This window comes from Anabrus simplex, chromosome 1, assembly GCF_040414725.1.
Source record: "Anabrus simplex isolate iqAnaSimp1 chromosome 1, ASM4041472v1, whole genome shotgun sequence".
NCBI classification, from domain to species: domain Eukaryota; kingdom Metazoa; phylum Arthropoda; class Insecta; order Orthoptera; family Tettigoniidae; genus Anabrus; species Anabrus simplex.
Genome location: NC_090265.1, coordinates 941313137 through 941328611, shown reverse-complemented (window position 1 = coordinate 941328611; position 15475 = coordinate 941313137). Strand labels below are relative to the sequence as shown.

At 36.9% G+C, this 15475-nt stretch overlaps 1 protein-coding gene across 3 annotated transcripts in view; it reads left to right on the top strand.

Moving 5' to 3' along the window:
* Nucleotides 1-15475, top strand: part of mahj (LisH and WD40 domain-containing protein mahjong) — a 460349-nt gene that overhangs the window by 395868 nt on the left and 49006 nt on the right. For all 3 annotated transcript variants that reach the window (XM_067136681.2, XM_067136682.2, XM_067136683.2), the window contains 3 exons: nt 7713-7784; nt 8211-8350; nt 11085-11169. In XM_067136681.2, coding sequence (XP_066992782.2) covers nt 7713-7784; nt 8211-8350; nt 11085-11169 — 297 coding nt within the window. The remainder of the gene's footprint in view (nt 1-7712; nt 7785-8210; nt 8351-11084; nt 11170-15475) is intronic.

Genomic DNA, 15475 nt, shown 5'->3' with positions numbered 1-15475 from the left:
GTTCTTTGTAAATTTGACTCTATTTTGTAATCACTCAAATAACATCGCATACCCTCTCAACACGTGAAGTTCCATTCAGTTTCCTCCTCCCTTTCTGCGTGCTTCAATTTTTTCGTCAGGCAGTGTAGATTGGAAGGCAAGTCCTATAACAAGGCTAATAGAATACTTTCTCCTCAGTTCCAGGTGATCCGGAACTAGGGGATGAGAGTATTCATTTATTGCAATTCATATTATTCTGATACATGAATGCTTTTCTTATTACATTTAAGTTTATCTACAACTACTTTAAAATTTACCGAACCGAACCAAACCTAATGGCGCTTCAGCCCTAAAGGGCTTTGGCCTACCAAGCGAGTGCTGCTCAGCCCGAGGCCTGCAGATTATTAGGTGTTATGTGGTCAGCATAACGAATCCTCTCAGCTGTTATTCTTGGCTTCTTTGACCCGGGGCCACCATCTCACTGTCCGATAGCTCCTCACTTGTGATCACATGGGCTGAGTAGACCTCGAACCAGCCCTCAGATCCAGATAAAAATCCCTGACCTGGCCAGGAATCGAACCCAGGGTCTCCGAGTAAGAAGCAGGCACTCTACCCTACATTGTGGGGCCGACTAAAAATTTACACTTACACCTAATTACTATATCAAAATTGTAGTTTTTCAAAAATATATTTATTTTGTTCATAGACATTAACAGTGTTTTATTGTCTAGGACAACATGTATCTTACCCTTATTATTAATTGGCACAAGTATTTGTTTTGTTACGAGTCCGAACAGATTTCTCCTTAGCTTACAATGGACATTGTGAATTCTTGACCTGCACCTGAGGAAGAAACATTTCATCTATTGCAAGCTAAACAGATTCACATGCAATTTAACATATTAACAGTGACAACAATAATACAACCCTGATTTTAAACGTCGACTTCATTCTTGGTTTCTTTTTATACTTTTAGTTAGTGCTATTCTTTTTCATTTCCTTTTGCCACATACTTCTTAAAACACACAAAAAAAACCTTTATTATTCATCCTGGTGTGATCCATTCTTTGTTTAACAATTTAGCAATAGTATAGAATTCTTTCTCCCTTTCTATTTCTGATTTAGTGTATATTCACCACCCAAATATTTAATTCTAAGTTCATCAGTTCCCCTACATACTCTCATTAGATGAGCCTTTTCCATTTAAAATATTTTTGTGTAGCTTGTATTCAGTATTTGGCATCTTCCTTTCTAAAGAGTTTATGCTTGATAAAGCGGCCAATCTTTCATTTTACCCCGTCTTATTTATTCCTTCCACATCCCATTCAATGTTGTTATAATTTATAAATATAGTAATTTATTGACAATTTCTAATTCTACACCTTCTAATCACCAGCACCTTTTGTTTTTCTTTAATTTGTTCCCTCTTTTACAGACCATTACGTTTGTTTTCTTGATATTGGTTTTCAAATTCCATGTTCTGCAATATTCAGCAGTTTTCTTAACACTTTGACTGCTGGCCTATTCCACAGTACCCTTATTGAAAGTGCTGGAAAATTTTATATTTCAAATTCATATTACAAAAACAGTTTTAGACCTAAAAAGATAAGAATCACATGCCATGAAAATGTGAAATTTTCTCTTTTAAATGCATATAAAGACTTTTATTTATGTATTGTAGTATTTTCGTTCAAAGTAAATAGGAAGGGGCAAAAACAGATGGGGGGAAAAAGGTTGAATGGAAAAATTAAAAATACTTATTTTATATTAGAAATATGTTTTGCAATTTATTTTTGCAAATAAATGCACTCTGACACACAAAATAATTGAAAAACATAAATAATAGGACTAACACTTTTTTTGAGTGGAAAAGCTTGAAACAAGGATTCACACACAAAGCAGTTTTGCATTCACTGCACCCTGTGTCCTTTCTTTTTGCTTTTCCTGTAACAGAGTCCTTCTTGGATGAGCACACTTTACAGGTTTTCTGAAGACCTTTCTTGCCCAGCACTGGTGGAATTTTCTCCAGAAAATGCTCCCCAGCTGAGAGTCTTGACAATTGTCCACCAGATGTTCCTGGGGCTTCTTCTACAGTTGCCAGTTGCTCACAGAGGTGTATCAGGAACTCTGATGTAGAGAATTCCTGCCTCTGTACTTGGTTGTAAAAGATGCAGGCAATAAAAATGCACATTAGAAAAATATGGAATGCCATTTTTCTCCACCATTTGACCGAGCGATGATCAGATATCCCATATGACATCCTCTGATCAAATAGATTGACACCAAACTACTTCTTGTTGTACTTTAAAACACAGACGGGCTTCATTTTTTTGTGTCCTCTTCTGTCTCTGTAAGTGCTCATGATAGCCTGCTGTCTTGTGGTTATCATGCAGACATCTCTCTTGTCCTTCCAGCAAAGGGCTAGCACATTCCCATTTCTTTGGAAAATTTGTACTCCACGTTTGAGGGCTGGCCTCTGAAGAGGCTAAGCCTGTTTTTTCTTTTTCTTGTTCTCTTGCTAGCGTTGGGCTTGTGTAATGTCTATCTGTATACACAGTGTGTCCTTTTCCTGCCAATGTACCAAGTATTGTAGTTTTTTCACCACACTCACCACAACATTTTCTTGCCCACAAAACACATCATAATTCCAAACATAGCCAGTGTCAGATTCAGACAGCATATACAGTTTGATCCTGTATTTCCTGGGTTTGTTTGGCAGATTTTGCTTGAAGTTAAGCCTCCCCCTGAATTTGCACATCCTTTCATCAATTCTAATGACTTCTGCTGGCTCGTATGCATTCTAAAATTTCAATTTGGTTGTTTCAATTAGAGGTCTAATTTTTTGCAGGGGGTCAAAACCAGGTTCACCCTTTTTCCTCACTGTACTGTTGTCATTGATATGCCATTGTCCATAATCACTAAGAAACGATTACGACTCAAAAGATTAGGGCACAAGTTGCACGAGACTACAGGATTTTTTGTCCAGTGATCGGTTATTTTATGCTTTTGGCTAGTGCTCATATGAAATGTTATGGCCAATTTCTTTTTTTATTTCACACAGAGGAACTGTTTTCCATTTACTCATTCTTGAATAGGCAGTCAGTGTGTTATTACTATTTTTCTTTCTCAAAATTTGTCTTGCATAGAGATTTGTTTGCTCTTTTATATGATGCAAAAAATCGTTGTCAATAAAATATGTAAAGAAATCACCTAGGCTGCTGTCTTCATCTAATTTTGCAGTGTCCAAAATCCCTGTAACGCCACTAAGTACATCAACGTTTGGTACCTGGTCCACTGACGTCCACCCTTCTCCTGAATCAGTTCTTCGACCACGCCTCCCTTCACCAGACTGATATACATGTGCACGCTGTCATCCGATTCAAGCTGCTGGAAAACTTCTGCATACAAACTCACACTTGTGGTAGAGGATACTAAAAGAACGAAACAGAACGGAAAGGCTACATGCAACGACCTAATCCTCTCGGTACACGGATTTCTCGATCAAAACGTGTGTAAAGAACAATCCTGTCATATGACGGAATCAGCATTTATCTAAAGTTCTTGGAATCCGCCAGTTAACGGAATCGGCTGTTAAATTGTTAAGACCGTTTTGCATACCGATTGTTAGTGAGAGCAGAAGGATGTCGTCTAAGAGAACTAGGCCAGGAATTTCTTTGTTGTTTAAGCAGGAGCTTGTCCTGTCCTCCTTCCCTTGGCAGACCATTACATCATTAATAAAACTCTATAAACAATATTGGTGATAATTTACATCCCTAGCCAGGCTGAGTGGCTGACCTCAGCTTGGCAGGTTCAATTCTGGCTCAGTCCGGTGGTATTTGAAAGTGCTCAAATATGTCAGCCTCGTGTCTGTAGATTTACTGGCGGCACATAAAAGAACTCTTGGGGGACTAAATTCAGTCACCTTAGCATCTCTGAAAACTGTAAAAAAAAAAAGAAATTTAAAAAAAGTATTTAGTGGGACGTAAAGCAAATAACATTATTTATTTACATCCCTGCTTAAGTTCGGTACTGAAACCTATCCTTCCTACCATTAAATCTTCCTTTACTTTAATCGAGCACATCACTTCTGTATATAGTTCTTTTATGGCCTTAATCATTTTATTTGACATGCCTATCCTAGCCAGCTTACCAACGACAGCCCGCCTGCTCATCGAATCTAAAGCTTTTTGAAGGTCTATTGCTACAATATGTAATTTACCTCCTTTCCTCTTTAAATCTTTATCTTTTTTTAATTATTACTATAGATATATTATCTGTGATTCTCATTCCTTTCCTAAATCCTGACTGGTACACTGAGAGTATAGAGTAATCCTCTGCCCATTTGCCAAAAAACTTGGTGTAGATCTTATTGAGTTGATCCAACAAGGTAATACCCGTATAGTTACAGTATTTGTGTTTGATCTTTCCCCCTTTCTTTTGTATATCAGATATATTATTCTTGTCAGAAACTTAGAATATTTCTGCCATCAAAGATTTTGTTGAATATTTTAGTTATGATTTCAAGCATTTGGCTGTTATTCCCTAGCTCTTTCCAGAATTCATACATAATTCAACTGACAGCACCTGATTTTCCTCCCTTCCCTTTTTTCAGTGTGTCTAATACCCCATCTGTGGTTATTACAACCTGTGACAATAAAGTTTGGTGAATAGTCCTGTACTATCAGCATAGATGAACCATGCACGACAGTGGCCTTACTGTTTTTCGAAATAGTCCCCCCCCCCCCATAACTATGCACTGCTGAGATCGGCAGTACATGTCGTGGAAACTTCCCAAGAAGGCTTTCTTTGGGATGGTGTTCAAAAGCCTCGTCACGTTTTGTTGGATGTCAGGAATATCATCAAATCTCTTTCCTTTCAAAGCGAGTTTGAGTCGTGGGAATAGGAAGAAGTCTGGAGGATTGAGATCTGGCAAGAATGGGGGATGTTCAAGTCGCACCACCCCCTTTTTTTGCCATGAACTGTTTGACGATATTGACTGTGTGTGGGCGAGCGTTGTCATGGACAAAAAAACCATTAACCTTGTTGTGCGTACTGGGGACATACCCTGCGTAGAAGTTTCATGAAACGGGTCAAAATTTCAATGTACTGTGCAACATTCAACGTTGTTCCCTCAGGTAGAAATTCCTTGTGGATAATGCCTTGACTATCGAAAAAGGTGATGAGCATCGTTTTGATGCGTGACTTTTTGGCTCTGCCTTTTTCCGACGAGGGGATCCCGGAGAACACCATTCCACGCTTTGCTGTTTCATTTCAAGGTCGTACCTGAGACACCAGGTTTCATCCTTAGTGACGATACAGTTCAAGAAATTTGGTGTTGCATCCGCTGTTTCGACAAAATCCTGTGAAGTCTCTAAACTTGCCTGCTTCTAATTGTCAGTCAAGTGATGTGGCACAAGACAAGAAGACATTTTGTTTTCCTCTTCCTTAACTTCTGGGTAATGATTTGTCATACAGATTCACGGTTAATTTGCAGTTCATCCGCTATCATGCGCCCAGTTAATCGCCGATCGTTCATGATTAATGTCCTCACCTTCTCAGTGTTTCCATCACTGACGGCGGTCACCGGTCTTCCGCTATGGGGGTTGTCAGAAACACTTTCCTGGCCTCCTCGAAAACGGGTGAACTTAGGTGTCTTGCCAAACTTAAAACAAAACTGTACATTGATCTTTTGGTCGTTCATGTTCCTGTTCGCAGTTCAGAACCAACGCACTAAACGCGCACTTTGTCAAACAGGTCTTGCATGGCACACACACGATGCTCAACTGAACAACATTGGGAGCAGGTGGTCAAAACCTGATGCTACGCAGGTGCAGCGTTGCGTGTCGCCAGTGTTGCCGGATTGACCATTCTGACTTAATTCACCGAACTTTATTTTCACAGGTTGTATATCATCTAGTATAGGCAGAGTGAACCCCACATGTCTCAGTATGCCAGTCTCAGTTTTATTCCTTTCCCATATATCTTGACCCCCTAACAACCCCTTGAGTATAAATAATTTCTTACTATTGTTAATGAGCCTTTCAGGGCTGCTAACCTAGAGTCCTTAATAAATTGGTTATCCAACTTAAAACTTCTATGGAGTCCAGATGATATTTCTCAGCATAATATGGAATTATAGGTTCATGTATCACAGGGAAGTGTTCTATCACCAATACTGTTTACATAGTATTGGATGACATCATGAGAACAGCAAAAGCAGCATATGGAGGAAGAGAAATGAACATGTTGTTATTTGCAGATGATGTGGTGATTTGGGGAGAAGACAACAGGAAGGTTCAAGAAAAGTTGTATGTGGTGAGTGGGAAAATCGAAGAATGTGGATTGAAAATAAGTGTAAGAAAGAGTAAAACTCTTGTTATGACTAGAGGGGAGAAAGAGGGAAAGGTCAGATTAGACTTGTATACAAGCCCCTGGAAGTAGTGGAAACGTATAAATACCTGGGGAGTGAATTAATGGAGAATGCTCGACTGGATGCTGAGATTTCCAAGAGGATTCAAGCTGGAAGTTGTTCCTATCATAGTGTAAGAAACATGTTATGGGACAGAGATGTGCCAATGGAAGAAAAGGAAACTATGTACAAGATGTGTTATGTACCCATAACAACTTACGGAGCGGAAACTTGGACAATGACAAAGAGCGATGGGCAGCCGAAATGAAGTTCTTGAGGAGTACGATACAGAAGAGTAGAAGGGAGAAAATAAGGAATGAGAAAATCCAGGAAGAAATTGGAGTGGAAAAAATGTATTATAGAATAGAGAAGAGCTGCCTAAGATGGTTTGGGCACATAAAGCAAATGAGTGATGAAAGAATGCCAAAAAAGGTGATGGAAATGCAAATGCAAGGAAGGAGAGGCTGTGGACGACCACGATTGAGATGGAAGGACACAATCCAACACAATATTATAGGAAGAAACCTGGAGTGGGACACGGTGTTGGAGGAGGAGTGGTGGAAAGACCAAAGAAAGTGGAGAGGAACCGTATTTGCCCCTACCCAGCTACAGCTGGATAAAGGGAGATGATGATGATGATGATGATGATGATGATGATGATGATGATGATGATATCACATTTATCCTGTGTTGGGTGTACAGAAAGTGTTACATCACAAAAATGTGATTTCAATAAAATAGCTTTTGAAAGTTTAGAATAGTATGAATAATTCCATAGCAGAATGAGCATTTTATTGATGATAGAACAGTTTGTACTATCCTCAATTCACAGTAAGTGACACAACTATGTCTTATTGTAGGTTATCTCCTCCTTCATGTTTCATGAATTAACACCTTTTGCACACCCAACACAGAGTTTTCTTGCCACTAAATTTAAATTGAGACAAATATCCATTTATAAGATGAGAAATAAGGGATTGGAATAATGTATCAAGAAAAATGTTAGATAAATTTCCAAGTTCTTCAAAAATATTTATGAAAAGGTTGTAAACAATTGATAGAGAATCTACCACCTTAATGACAGCCCTAAATGCAGATCATTGATGAATTGATAAATGTTAAGTGCTGGTAGATACAGTTTGAAATAGGACTGAAACAGTGTAAAGAAATGGTAACATTTTTTGTTGATATCAAGTTACTCAAGAGCTTGAATACTGCATATCTAAATATCTAAACATATTGATTTATAAGGTTATCATATTTGTTTTGTTGATTCCTTTATTCATAATATCAGTGAAAATTACTTATTGATTTTATTTTTCAGCCCTGTGACAGGTACCTAATGATGGGCACACATCATGGTGATATCAAAATGTTCAATCTTCATAATGGTGTGGTAAGTACTTTTCACTTTACCTCTTTTCTGTGAAATTTGAATAGTAACCATTTTATCAAAATCAAATTACTGCTCGCAAGGGACCTTTACAAAAAGATTATATTTAATACTAATTGTTCTAAAAATTTGTTATTTAATTACTACTACTCCTGGGTAATTTTAGAATCCTATTCATACTTCGGTACCAAGAATTTTTTTCTAACCCTGACTCCTAATTATTATATCCACTCACAAGTTCATTAGACAAATCCTCATGCACAGTGAGTAATTATAGCTGATACATTCAGTTAATCATTTCTTCAGCCTATAGTTTTTTTTTCCATGTGCCTTAAAAATATCCATGCCTTTATTAGAAATATTAATTGCTTCTGTGTTAGAAAACACTTCTATATTTTGTTTTCATCCATGTATTCCATCTTCTTTTAGGAGGAAGCATCATACCAAGTTCATGAATCAGGGGTATCAAACTTGGCTGCTAGTCGGGACGGCACTCTGCTTCTAACATCGTGCCCATGGCATCGGCCCTTGTCTGCCCTTTGGACTATTAATAGGTTCTTTGAAATGAAGTAAGTTACACATAAAGAAATTACTTCTTATTTTTTATACATTTCATTGTTTAGCAAATTTGTTTAAACTTTGTTTTTACCGAGCTCGATAGCTGCAGTCGCTTAAGTGCGGCCAGTATCCAGTATTCGGGAGATAGTAGGTTCGAACCCCACTGTCGGCAGCCCTGAAGATGGTTTTCCGTGGTTTCCCATTTTCACACCAGGCAAATGCTGGGGCTGTACCTTAATTAAGGCTACGGCCGCTTCCTTCCCACTCCTAGCCCTTCCCTATCCCATCGTCGCCATAAGACCTATCTGTGTCAGTGCGACGTAAAACAACTAGCAAAAAAATAAATAATAAACTTTGTTTGAGTCCATGGAGCATCAAAAGCTGAGTCTGTATTTCTTTCACTGTTTTAGGCTCCACTCATTCATCTTTGCTATTCAACATCCCTTAGGTAAATTGGATACATTCTTTCAACCCTGATGGTATTAGCTTCGTCTTTATCTCATTTTTCATCATGCTTTCCATTTCTTTACTTGATAGCAGTATTCTCTTAGGGAACAAACTCTTTCTGTTCCCTCTGTGAATGTTGTCACAGCTGCTGATAATCCATTTGCTTTGTCCTCTTAAATTAACAATCACTTAGTTATGGATCAGAATTTTTTTTTGCTAGGGGCTTTACGTCGCGCCGACACAGATAGGTCTTATGGCGACGTGGATCAGAATTAAAATTACAGATGTAGCCTAGGATGTCCATATAATGTTTATATACAAATTTACATTTTTAAAATGTTGGGAAGAACCACACGTTTCTTCTTCTTCTTCTTCTTCTTCTTCTTCTTCTTCTTCTTCTTCTTCTTCTTCTTCTTCTTCTTCTCCTCCTTCTTCTTCTTCTCGTTTGTTCCGCCTGGTGGCAGGGTCCACTGTGTGGATTCGTTCTCTCCATTTAATTCAGTCTTGAGCCATGTCTGGATGTAGTCTTACAGCTTTCAGGTCGTTGTGCACTGTATCGGTCCATCACTGTCTTGGTCGTCCCTTGGGCCTCTTTCCAGCAACTTCCAATGTATTTGCTGACTTTGCCAATGGGCAGTGTTAAGACACTTTGGTTACCCTGAACACTTTGTTGGCCTTGTTTGAGTACTTCATGACTGTATATCTGTCAGGTTCTCAATCAGAAAAATATCTCTGATGCTTTTCCTAACACATATGGATTGAAGCAAGGGTGTATACTTGCCCCAGTACTTTGTATGTGGCTGCTATGCTTTGTGATACATCATCTATCAACACCTTTGGCATTGATTTAATGTATCTCTTCAACTTGGCAAGACTCTGTTTATGCCATATTAACTTTTGTCATAAGGATAACTGAACTGTAGTATACTAATGACACTGCACCACCTTCCGTTATACCTGAGGAGTTGCAGCATTCAGTTAATAGTTTCAAGTGTCAGTTTGGTCTCGCCATTAATGCACAAAAAACCAACATTGTTGCCCAACTTGCCACAGGGTCTAGCCTTTCAGAGTTCAATGCATCTATCTCAGACATGATTCTGGAACAGGTAGAAGACTACCTTGAATACCTTGGAAGAATCTTGTCTAAACTATGCACCTCAGAAGAGGATGTGGAAACCAGACTCTGTGCTGCCCACTTGGCATTTGGTTGGTTATCCAACTGGGTCTTCAAGAATTTGTGCCGAACTCATGGTGTATAAAGCAGTCATCATCTCAGTGTTACTCTTTAGATGTGAATCTTAGACCCTGTATTGCTGTGACATCAAGAAACTTGAGCAGTTTCCATCAACAGAAACTTTGTTCCATTGTAAATATCGAAATGGGAGAACCCTGTCTCTAATATCACAGTCCATGAGAAGGCATGCATGAACGGTGTAGAATCCTCATGACCATCGGCTTTGGAGCATTGGGCATGTCTGCTGTATGAGCAACGCCAGGCTTCCTTGCCAATTTCTCTATGGTAAACTTTCTTCAGGCACAAGATCCCATAATGCCTCTTTGAAGAAATATAAAGACGAGCTTAAACAAACAATGTAGGTCACAAATATCAACCCTCAAACCTGTGAAACACTTGCCAAGGATTGCTTGCTTTGGCGCTGAAGCACCTCTACTTCTGTTGAACTCTTTGTGCAAGAGCGTCACAGGCAGAAGAGTTCAAATGACAAATATGCATCCTCCCCCATCCATTGAGTGCAGTCTGTGTAAACACATGTTTCATGCTAGAATTGACTTGTTCAGTCATCGGAATTACAAGAACAAAGAGCATTGAGTGAAAGTGGATTGTAAGCAGGAGAAATTTTATAGCCAGTCATAACTTTCAAATAGCACTTGAACTCACATTTCACACTCTTCAGCTCAGCTCACAAAAAAAAAAATTGGTGGTGAGGTGAGGTATGCATTCCTGTTGAGAATGGTACACTTCATATTTAGGATATAACCCTTTCCTACACATTCCAGGAAATTAAATATTTTGTATGCACTGTCTAGAAGCATATTATAATAATTTATTCCCAGTACTGAAAGCACAATGTGAAAAGTAAGACTTCTAATCATTTGAGTGAGAGAGTGTGGCTCCTTGGCTTACTGTATAATAAATTGTAATGTAAAGTCTTTCCATAATTCATCCATATTCCCATTATATTTGCTGTATGTCATTTGCACTCCCCTTACCGTTTCCATTGTTACAGAAATGTTGTTAAAGTGTTAATAGATGTTTCTAACTTTGTTATTTACTTTTAGATTTCCATTGCCTGAAGAGGAGTATGTTGAATTTAGTAAAGTTACTCAGGATAGAATAATTGGCACAAAAGGAACCACTGCTTCTGTAAGTATGCATCACGTAACTTTTTATTTCTCTGTAATTTAAAAGATTTTCAGTCTGTCATACACACAAGTTCAATAAACAATATTACACTATGACGACATACCTGTAAAAAGAACACACTAATAAACAAGGAATAAAAATAATTGATTAGTGTGGGGTTTATTTTTTTAAATTTTTTTTTAAAGAGGTATGTTATAGCATAATATTTTATATTGAACTTATGTGTTTGAGAGACTGAACAGCTTTTAAGTTACATTTAACTCTGTAGACACTGGAAAGTATGTCTTCCTTCTTAACATTTTAATTCTCAGACGAATTTTCAAGTTGTACGTATGTTATCTCAGAATAAATATTCTGTAGTCAAGAAATCATGTGAAATTCCAATTTGTGTATTGATTAGGTTTATATTCAGCACATATGTTCTCTAGGTTCATTGTACGTAACATACTTTTCTCCCTTTAACCTTAGCCAAGCATTACATGTGTTTATCCGGAACTCGTCTGTTCCCGCGCGAGCGAAAGAAGTCTTATCCAGAATTTCAAATTACACGCTTTTGAGTTTGTATGCTTTAGATTATGTTTGTAAATTCAGCCGATATATGTAAGGAGTGAATACACAGGCCTCTTAGTTAGGCTTTTAACACAGGGATTTAGAATGAAAAAGAACAAAGGTCTTGCTGCTATGCACGATTTCCATAGTGATGTTCTTTTCAAAAAATTGTTTACTTCGTAAATGTTCGTGTTTTAGCTGTTGTAAACATTATATCCTGAAAAAAGAATTAAAAATGGCTCTGAAATAGAGGCATAATTACTAGATAGTGTTGATGAATGCTGAAAAATGAATGATAATGGGTAGTAAAGTGAAATTGATGCAGGTGAGTGTGAAAATAACTTAAGTGACAGGACAGATTCAAACCATGAGTACCTACGTATTATCATTAGAATTTATCTTCAGAATTTGACACGGTCAGTAATAGTGTGAGGAAAGCATAGCATGGTATGAGATCACAAATCAAGATCTGGGACCACAAACTATTCCAGTTTACAACATAGTGTCAGTTTGCTTCCCATTTTGACACATAATGTATTGTGCATCTCTATTAATTATTTTTTTCAATTTCAATAATTATACTGTAGTATTAGTGATTATGGATTTTGAAGTAGGTAAGAAAGTGAATTACAACCAAGATTTGTGGATGTAAAATAAATATAGTGTTTTGTGACATTAGTCAGAACTATTGTGTTGTGTGCCTTGAGCCACTTTTGCTCGAAAACAGACAGTTGAGGATTTATTTCTTCCAGTTAAATGGATACCTGCCATCTATTCTGATGAAATTACATAGAAACGGCTTATTTATGCTTATCTACTTATATTTTCAGAGTGATTATGTTTGTTAACAATAAAAATAAAATCACAAAAATTAATTAGGCTCACAACAAAAAATTAAAAGAAATAAGTTTCATAATGATAGATCCGTATTGAACTGTGATTACAATAGAGTAAATTAATATATTATTTTGGATCCACCTTTTCAATACAAAATGTAAATAGTTTAAATTACATAGGGACTAGTTTCGACCTAGTAATAGTAATAGCATTTGACCCTATATACACCAGATGCAACAGCTGCAGTTCTTCTTATATTGGACAAACAGGAAGAAGCTTTAAAATACGATACTTGGAACATGTCAATGCCCAAAAACACAATAAATTTTCTGCAGTTGGTCAACACATGAATGATTATAATCATAAATTTACTGACATTAAACAAGATATGGTAATTCTCAAAATTATGAATAAAGGACCCCTCCTTAACATAACAGAGAATTGCTTTATAAATCTAGACCAATATTTTAATCCTAATTTCAATCTTAATGACATTTCCGAAAAATCGAACATTCTTTTTGACCTGCTCATTCAACTTTTCAGACAATCAAAATCTAATATTAAAGGTCCGATTTTTCATTCTATTTATAGTACTTTTCTTAATCATTCTTCCATATTCCCACATCCCTCAGCCCCACGTTAAAAAAAATCCTTTTCTTCTCCTTCCTTTATTTTTCTCCCTTCACCTCCTCAAGTTTTCCTTGCATCTCACCTACCACCATTTTCTCTCTTCAGCTTATTACAACACGCGTCAATTCTCTTATGACATAAATATTGTTTTCCACCAGACCAAATATTGTTTATTTCCTTACTGTCATTTATTCAAAAAAAAGAAAACTTTTCTTCTCCTTCCTTTATTTTTCTCCCTTCACCTCCTCAAGATTTCCTTTGAACCTTACCTACCACCATTTCTCTCTTCAGCTTATCACAACACGCGTAAATTCCCTTATGACATATTTTATTTAAACATTTTCTTCCACCTGACCAAATTTATTTATTTCCTACTGTCATTTTTTCAGAGTCAATTTTATGGTCCGCATTGAACTGCGAATTTATATCCACCTTTATTTAACTCCATATATGTTATTCCGGCTCGTGAAACATCCATCGTCCTTCAAGATTCCAGAAGCAGAATAGCTTTCTTCTAGTATCTTACTTCGCATCGACAATTATTTCTAATTTATAAACATCTTGAGAAGACAATGTTACGGTACTTTAATTTCAATTGATCTCTGAATGAACAACATCTTCGCTTGAAAACCAACCTTTTTCGATTTCCACTTTCACAACTTGTCATTTTTATACGACGCACGGGACTTTTTTATGGATCTCTATTTTTTAACATAATATAGCGCTTCTCTGGACTCCTAAGACTCCACGCGCAACAGTTACCTAGTTCCAACATCCATGTGTTTTGACGTCTAAGAATACCTTAAAAAATGATGTAACTTCTTTGAATTTACAACAGCAAACTCAAGAAGCCAGCATTCAACTGATAATTCTTCTTTATAACATCTTTTAGTGCACACTGGACTTTTAATGCTGTATGGCGCACTGAACTTTATTCGTAAGTGAATGACGTCACTTCTGCTCAGTGCTTCGTCAATTGGAAGAGTTATTATTTTTAATATATTGCTGCTCAATATCCCACATGGTATGTACTTTTAAAAAGACTGTACTTGTGTTTACATTGTTTATTTTTTCTTCGATATTTACGCTTTAATTTACTTCAGGCTGATGATGACCTATTACTAGGTCGAAACTAGTCCCTATATAATTTAAACTATTTACATTTTGTATTGAAAAGGTGGACCCAAAATAATATATTAATTTACTCTATTGTAATCACAACAAAAAATGAATCCGGTTGACAAGGGTTAACATTTTTCTAGACAGTAATGTTAAATTTACTATGCATGAGAATAGACAATATCTAAAAAAGAAAATGTAATTGATTGATATTTACCTGGCAGCCTCCAAATTCTTCCCACTGGTTACCTGGGAACGGTTCCCTTCTCTAATTAGAACTCGCCTCGATTGTTCTGCACTTGAGGATTAATATGGTCTTCGAAACTAGACGCATATTACTCTGTGGTATGGTTCCATGGGAGTAACATATGACTTCAGTGTTGATGAATCTGTCGTAGCTACTACGGTATTTTCATGATAGCATTATACTGTAGCCTGAAAACTTCACTATACAGTGATCTTGCAACCTATTTACAGCTTAAGCCCAAAATAGAAAATAAACTGACACTGGGAAAAATTATTCTATATCTGATAACTTCTTGATAGACATCTCATTAAATCTTTATAAGAAATATAAGGTTTGGGCCAAGCCAACATTACAGATGGAAAGAAAAAGTAATTGAATTGTATTTTATGATTCTTTTTTATGCTAGTACAGTAGTTACAGTACATGATCAAAGCACCAAAACCAGTTCGTAAAATTCCCTGCAGTACTTTAAGAAATTTTGTGGTCTGGTTTTCTTTTTCCTTCCATTTTTCATGGTCATCCATTGTTGTATCAGTTATCCAATAACACATGTTGTCTACTGTTCGGAGCCACCAGTGAGTAAGATGTGTAGTTGTAGTGCGTCTTATATCCATCTGTAAAGAAGAACTGCTCTTCGTTTGTGGTTTCAAGTGGGTATTTGTGATTTTATTTTGGGTGCTGAGTTTATGTTATTGTTATCTAGTGGGTCCACGTACATTTAATAGTGTTTTAGGGTCATATTTATTATCGGTTTTGTGCCCTAAATATCTGCCATCTTGTTCACTGCTACAATCGTTCCACAGATATCACTACTTAGAGGGAAACTCGTTATATCTATTTTAAACATTTTGCCCTAACTGGCACCCATTTTGTTTCGTCTGCCATCACTACCATGGAGACCACAAAGAAGAAGTGCACTCTACT